The sequence below is a fragment of the Cebidichthys violaceus genome, unplaced genomic scaffold, assembly GCF_023349555.1.
Source record: "Cebidichthys violaceus isolate CVI_PGR_0920_01 unplaced genomic scaffold, fCebVio1.0.p SCAF_17, whole genome shotgun sequence".
Taxonomy (NCBI): domain Eukaryota; kingdom Metazoa; phylum Chordata; class Actinopteri; order Perciformes; family Stichaeidae; genus Cebidichthys; species Cebidichthys violaceus.
Window position 1 is genome coordinate 424,008 of NW_027176340.1, and position 7,500 is coordinate 431,507.

At 46.3% G+C, this 7,500-nt stretch overlaps 1 protein-coding gene across 1 annotated transcript in view; it reads right to left on the reverse strand.

The window, feature by feature from the left end:
- Positions 1-369: 369 nt before the first annotated feature.
- LOC137874075 (protein Wnt-4a-like) overlaps positions 370-7,500 on the reverse strand; it is a 15,189-nt gene continuing 8,058 nt past the window's right edge. The window contains exons 2-3 of the mRNA XM_068712707.1: positions 647-728; positions 370-555 (exon numbers count right to left, since the gene is read on the reverse strand). Of these exons, the coding sequence (XP_068568808.1) occupies positions 370-555; positions 647-728 (268 nt within the window). The remainder of the gene's footprint in view (positions 556-646; positions 729-7,500) is intronic.

A 7,500-nucleotide genomic window follows, 5' to 3' on the forward strand; every position in this document is an offset into this window, starting at 1 on the left:
CTGAAATGTCACAATATTTTAAAAGGGAATGGAATAATCCCCGTTTTGTAAATGCATGCAGGTTGGACAGCTGACTGATAGAGTTGTGTTGGTGTCAGTCAGCTGTGGGGTCAGCAGGGCGTCTCAGACCGACGGGGCCGAGAGGGACGGTGGTCGAGCAAACGCAGGACCTTCACCCAGGAGACCAGTGTTTGTGTTCCCGGTGAAACCACAAGTAAACCCTGACTCATCGTAAGTAGGCTACGCTACATAACATCCATCATTCACGTTGCTCAACATAACCTACGTACTTTACTCAAGTTATGTAATTGTAACCCAAACCACCCTTTTTACCAAACCTAACCCAGACCTAGGCTTCCCCATGGGGTCCTAACCAGCCGAGGTGCGGTACACAGTCTTACCCTGGGTGACCACTTTGCCGAACACGGGCATGGTCTCCAGAGTGGAGCAGTTCCATCGACGGTTGCGGAACTGGAACTGACACTCGTCTATAGCCAGCTGGGCTCCACGACGCACCGCGTCCATCACCTCCACACTGCGCTTACAGATCTGGACCTGGAGCGGAGACAACCGGGAGCCGGGTCAGCCACGGGAACAAAATACTGCACCTTCAGTAGACCAGGTGCACAAAGGTAGAGGTCTGTACCTGTCTCTGGATGAGGCCTCGGAGCCTCTCGCACGTCTCCTCGTCCCGGATGCTTCCCACTGACGACAGCTTGGCCAGGTACCTGACAGAAACACCAGACCAGAAGACCGGCAACAGGTTAGTGTGCAGCAGAAAGAACACGCTCATTCAGGGGGAGAAGTTGAAAGTAGCGGCATAAGGTGAGGAACACACACACACACACACACACACACACACACCCTTCAAACTGCAGTCCTTGAATTGGACCGCACCGTTCAGACGAAGAGGGGTTTGGTTCCCATGACGTTGTGGGAATGTTTTGGATAAATGTCTGGTTATGAGGACACTGAGAGGAGGGAAAGTGGCTTATCATACACACCACCTCCAGGCCAGACAGGTCGGGAGATACACACACACACACACACACACACACACACACACACACACACACACACACACACACACACACACACACACACACAATGTGAGATGTGTGAGAAAATGGCATCAGTCTGGATGCCCTGACCCTCACACATCCACCTCAGCTCACTTCAGTCTCATATCTGCAGGCCCAGCTGCACCTTACAGAAATAGTCCTTCTCATGAGTCTCCTGACGCAGGAGCAGCCCTGATCCTGATCCTGATCCTGATCCTGTACCGTCTACGCTCCTCACAGAGCACTCACTCACAGACGCATGTTGAGTCTACTTTCCTCAAACAATGGAAAGTTTTACAGTTGACATGAGCAAACTCATATCTAACTAATATCTAGAGCAGATCCACGTAACACAGCCTCAAAGAAAGTTTCATTATAAACTAGTCAGCCATGTTCGTTTCTTGACTTCATATTTATGACGTTCACGTAGTGTTAACACGTTGTCTCTTTAATGGTGTCATGACACACAAAGTAGTCATTCGTGCTCAAAGTTCTTATTGCTCCCGATCTTTATGCTAAGCTAGGCTATCCACGCGGTGAGTTTGCTGAAACGTCTCCCGTGTGCCGAGACGCAAAAAGTCAACGTTCAACATGGCCGACTGTCCGTGTAGATAAACACGTCTCCTTCTCAGGTAAAGAAAACGTAAACTTATATTATATATATATAGATATAGATATATATATATATTATAATATATATTATATTCCACTTCTGCCGATAGATCCTCCTGGTCCCTCTAAACAAGCCGACGCTGACGTTCTCCTTTCAGGGAGTTTAAAGAAGAAAACATTCTGTTGATTCAAAAATAGACGAAATATATTAAAGTACTGACATCCAATATATAGAACATATAGAAAACATAAACTGCATTAAATTATAGCACCACTGCTGAGTCTTTAAGGACCAAAACTAATGAAAACTATTATTATAAGAGCACAACAATAATGTATTTGTCTGTCTTTGCTCCTCTGAACGGTGAACAAAGTCTGAATATCAAAATGTCTCTTAATAAAGATAAAGTCCACCAGACATGTTCCTCCTCCAGGCTTCTTTTATGAGTCCTGGGTTATGAGTTCCCAAGACCACACATGCCTCCATAAAGCCCCCCGATCCCGTCTCCATCAGGCTGTGGCTCACATCCATCAGGCTGTGGCTCACATCCATCAGGCTGTGGCTCACATCCACATCGAGAGAATTCGGCCGTCGGATCCTCGACAAAGCTGCAACGCACAACACAAAGTCCTGCCACCAATGTTGCACACCAGCTGAATTAGTTGCATTCGTATGGATCAGCTCGGCTCCGTTAACCCCTGCTGGGTTTGGGTGCTGATGTCCCAGTGAGGCGTCATCGTCAGTGTATAATTAGTACATCAGGCTTCCAGCCTCTCAGCAGCTCAGATAACATCTCTCTCTCTCTCCGTCTCTCTGAAGGTCTTCTGGTTCTCTTCCCCTCCAGTGTCCGTATTCAGCACTCATCGCTGCGATAACCCCGCTCTCCAACACTCCGGCACATCTCCACCACATCCACCCTCAGGAGTGACCTCACCCTCTCCTGTTTCCTCAGGAGCACCACCGAGGAACCCCATCACCCCCCCATCCTTCATCAGAGTGTCTAATGTCTTCACGCCATGAGCCAACATGTAGTTTGAAGCTGCACTAATAGATACGTCTACATTAATTAACTATGGATTATGTGAAACGCTTGCTGCGTCCAAACTGGACCTGTGGAACCAACCTGAACCGGTGCATCAAGAGACCTGAACCGGCCTGATCTTGCTCCCCCTGCGTCTTCATGCTTTTGTAACCAAACTGTTTTGTTGTCTAAAGCTTCGCCGCGTGAAGATACGACGCAGAAGGCTTCTGCCCAAGCGTCAAAGTAGGATGAGTAGGAACACGTTCACGGTGCCAGAGCTCACCTCACCTTCAGACCAGAGAGCAGAACTAGACCCGACTCAACCCAAATAGACTCTTAATAGTGAAATCCACCACAGCAGCACGAGGCTCCATCAATGAAGAAACAGAGGAGAACAAACGTAAACGTGTAAATATATATATGGATTGAGTTGTGGTAGATCTAAACTCTTGGGGGAACCCTAAAGCCCACTGTCTGTCCTCCAGCCCTCTGCCAGGTTATATCTTTATACCCCCCCCCCCCCCGGTGTGGATGGAGGTTTTGATCAGAGCCACGTGTGCCGTTTGATCCCTTTGTTGTTCGGCGTAGCCTCGGGCGAAGCGCTGCGTTTGGGTGGAGGCGTCCAGCCGGGAGACCGTCAGCTGAGGACGGGAATGAAACAGAACCCCGACCGACAGACGGACAGCGTCCCACTCACCGAGACACCGAGACACAAACAGCTGGATGGCATCCCGCTGCCTGACCCTGGAAACATTTCATAAACATCCGATAAGCAAATATGCGGCTCATTTTCTGGATACGTGTGTGTGTGTGTGTGTGTGTGTGTGTGTGTGTGTGTGTGTGTGTGTGTGTGTGTCTGTACACGCGTGGGAAAGGTTCAGCAGAGGCCTTGGGCCAGTGAGTGAGTGTGAGCGTCTCACTTTTATCTGCTCCTCTGCCCTTCACTTCCCAGAGACGAGGTCAACGAAACGCTTCAACAAGGAGACAGAGGAGTCACACCGTAGAAGGACAGACACACACACACACACACACACACACACACACACACACACACACACACTCACACACTCACACACACACTCACACACACACTCACACACACACACAGCTCATCCTCATTCCACTCCCTCGCTCCTCTCTGGCCTCTGGTGGTTGCGTGCTTACATCCCAGGGGGCCTAAGCCCGGTGGAGCCAGCGGTGTTGTGAAGGCTGCGATGTGTAATGCAACACAAACACCAGAACGCACCACGGCCCAGGTGGAATGCTCCAAACCTCCCACCCAGAGCCCCCCACGGCCTCCCGGGAGGCTCACACTGGAAACGAGAGGTAATTGTGAACAGAGGAGCGTTATCTGGAGACAGGAAGTGAAGGCTCACGAGGAAGACGCTCCAGTTTCAACCACGTCTGTGCATCATAAATATGAACTACTGCGTTTTAAAGAACATAACGGTGAATGTTGCATTCAGTGAGGGTGGCACTGCTCGGGGTTCTGGTCTTGGATCACTTGGAAGATTGATGCCTGCCGTCTGGAGTGTTGTTGGTCATGAGCTTTAGGTTCTCCACAGAGGTCCAGCTGCTTCATCGGTGGACTCGGTCTCCTCTGATGGATGTGACTCCAGAGATCAGAGACCACTTCAAGGCTTAGTCTTCTTAGAGTTCTTTGTTGTTTATTTTTATTTTCTGATTAATTAGTTCCGTATAACTTTACTATTGTTTGTGTGTTTATTTATTCTTTTATTTTATTCTATAGGAAACATTTTATTTGATTGTTTTAATCAAAGCTGGGGGAGACCTGTGATGCATTGTTCTCTCTTACACATTATTATTATTATTATTATTATTATCATCATTTCGTTAAATGTTCCCTTTAAAATGCTTTAACAACGTAATAAGAAGAACATCATCGTAGTGCAGAACAGATGATTGGACATCAATCAGTAGTTTTGTCTGATGAACAGAAGAATCTCAGCTAAAGGTCCTCTTACTGTCAGAAAACCTGGAGATGTGATTGAAAGCTCCGGGAGCTGGAGAGTGGACCTTTAGTTGTTACATAAAGGGTTAAAGTAGTGAAGTCTTATGTTTATTACACATTTATTACACATTTATTACACAGCGAGTCTGTCCAGAGCTAAACAGTAATAATCTGTGGCTACCTATTAATAATAATTCATGAGTTTAAATTGAGTTTAAATTGAGTTTAAATTGAGTACATCTGGGCTGTCAGACTTAAGAAGTCATTTGTAAATAAGTGAACAGCATTAACTTTAAATATATATATATATATATATATATATATATATATATTTATATATTAAACATTCTACTATGTTTCAGACATTCCATAGAGTAAAGAACAACATAAATGAATCCGTCCCATAAATGCGGACAGATTAACTTCCTGTGTTGTTAGACATGCTGGACTGCAGAGACGTCTTGAGTGTCTCCTCACACAGTCCTGCATGAGGACCGTAGGGGGGGGGGGGGGGGGGGGGGGGGAGACACATCTGCATGACAGTACTGTGCTTCAGCATACTGCTGTAGCTCTCTGTGCGTCCGTCTCTTCTGGTGTGTATTTATATGAAAATACCCGGGTGTTTGCCTTTCCAGCGCTGAGCACACAGCGGAGGTACACAGCGACAGGTAAATATAGCCCGGATGGGAAAGGAGAGCAGGAGAGCTGCAAGAAAAGAGCCTCAGAGACGAGTCCTCCAGCAGGACCGAGCACAGACCTGAGAGAGGTCACGGTCCTCGCCTCGACCCACGAGCAGCGCTTTAGCTTCAGCTGCGCTAGTTTGTGGCAGTAAAGTGAAGAAAGCCGTTGTGTTCAGCAGAGACTTAAAGTGTGACCTGAGCTAACCCTCTGCAGCGGACGCCTGCAGGCTGTCAAACAGACAGCGGGCTGTAGAGGGCGCTCTCCTCTCAGTTTACCTTCACACTCTGAACTACAAACAGTTCCTCCTGTTCTCCTGATCGACCTCTGTGGATCGACGCCTTGCGAGCCCAGAAGACAGAGAGAGACGCCTCTAAACCGTGAACACGTCTCCTGTTAGACCGGCTGATGATGATCCACAGAGAGCGTCCTCCTCCAACACTTCAGTCTGAATATGAATATGAATATGAAGCTCAGCAATAAACACTGCAGACGGTTTACAGTGAGGTGAAACTGAAATGTTGATTAGTAATAAAAACTAAATGAATACATAATACATGTTTTCCTCCAGACTCAGGTGTCTCAACATTGTGTGTCTGGAGACGTCTCGTCCTGAGAGGTGACATTGAATTCAAGGAATTCAAGTCTTGGAGAAAATACTGAGCGACGATTTCTCCACTCCGACACAACGGACTCCTCTCCTCTCTCCTCTCTCCTCTCTCCTCTCTCCTCTCTCCTCTCTCCTTCACCTCTCCACCGTTGTCCTCCGGCAGCGAGTCAACTCTCTCTCAGTGCTCTGATGTTATCGTCCTCTGAGACACAAACAGAAGCTTCCTTCAACGTTTTGATGATATACTGAGAATCTCACACCAACGTGAAACAGACACAACTTCACCTGCACAGCGTGTTCAACCCTACTGGATGAAACAACACCTGAGTATTAAGAATACCTTAAGAATACCTTAAGTATACCTTAAGAATACCTTAAGAATACCTTAAGTATACCTTAAGAATACCTTAAGAATACCTTAAGTATACCTTAAGAATACCTTAAGAATACCTTAAGTATACCTTAAGTATACCTTAAGAATACCTTAAGTATACCTTAAGAATACCTTAAGAATACCTTAAGTATACCTTAAGAATACCTTAAGTAACCCTTAACAGCATCTGCTCCTCGTCACATCACTCATCTTTGGTGAATCTGACCTGTCAGTTAAGTGTTCATGATATCAGAACGACTCGACTTGCTTTTCTTTGTTTTTCCATTCACAGCAGAGCGTCAGGATGTTGTGTCATGTTTTCATGATGTCTAACGTAACGGACTACAGCCTGGTGTTGCATTAATAAAACTAACGGATCCACATGCGATTATGAAACATATTCAGGATTTCAAAAGGTCCGCTTGAAGGTCTCCATGTGAATGAATGAACACCTGCACACTGAACGCTTGTTGGTGATTCGAAATATGAAACAGAACATAACAAATATAGAGACATAGTTTGACATAAACTGAGCTCTAAAATATTGACGTAATATGATTTGGCATAAGTAATATGACATCATGAGTCAGTAACGATGTGACTCATGAGTCAGTAACGATGTGACTCATGAGTCAGTAACAATGTGACTCATGAGTCAGTAACGATGTGACTCATGGATCAGAAGATGTCTGCTGACAGGCAGCACTTGGTTCTGGAGGGTTCTGCATGAAGGACTTACGTGGATCTAATTATGAGTCTCGATGCTACAAATAGCCTTTGCTCTTATGTGTTCAGTGACAAATGAAAGGACGTGATGGAGGGAACGCTTCAAAGAAAGGAATGAAAGAATAGAGGGACGGTGAGACAATGGGACAAAGGTCAAAGGTCATCATTTAAAGAAAGAAGCAAAGCCTGGAGACAGAACAGAGGGCAGAGAGGTGAGATGAGTCTGATGATGAAAAGTGGTTTCAGAGCCGCTACAGGCTGACATGTGTGTGTGTGTGTGTGTGTCTGGGTGTATTTATATGCTGCTGGCTCCACTAGAGCTCATTTCCCCCTAAAAATAACATGCTCTGCCAACACCACAACCACTCACACTCACACCCACACACACACACACACACACACACACACACACACACACACTTTCATAAAGGGAAGAGAGGCAATAA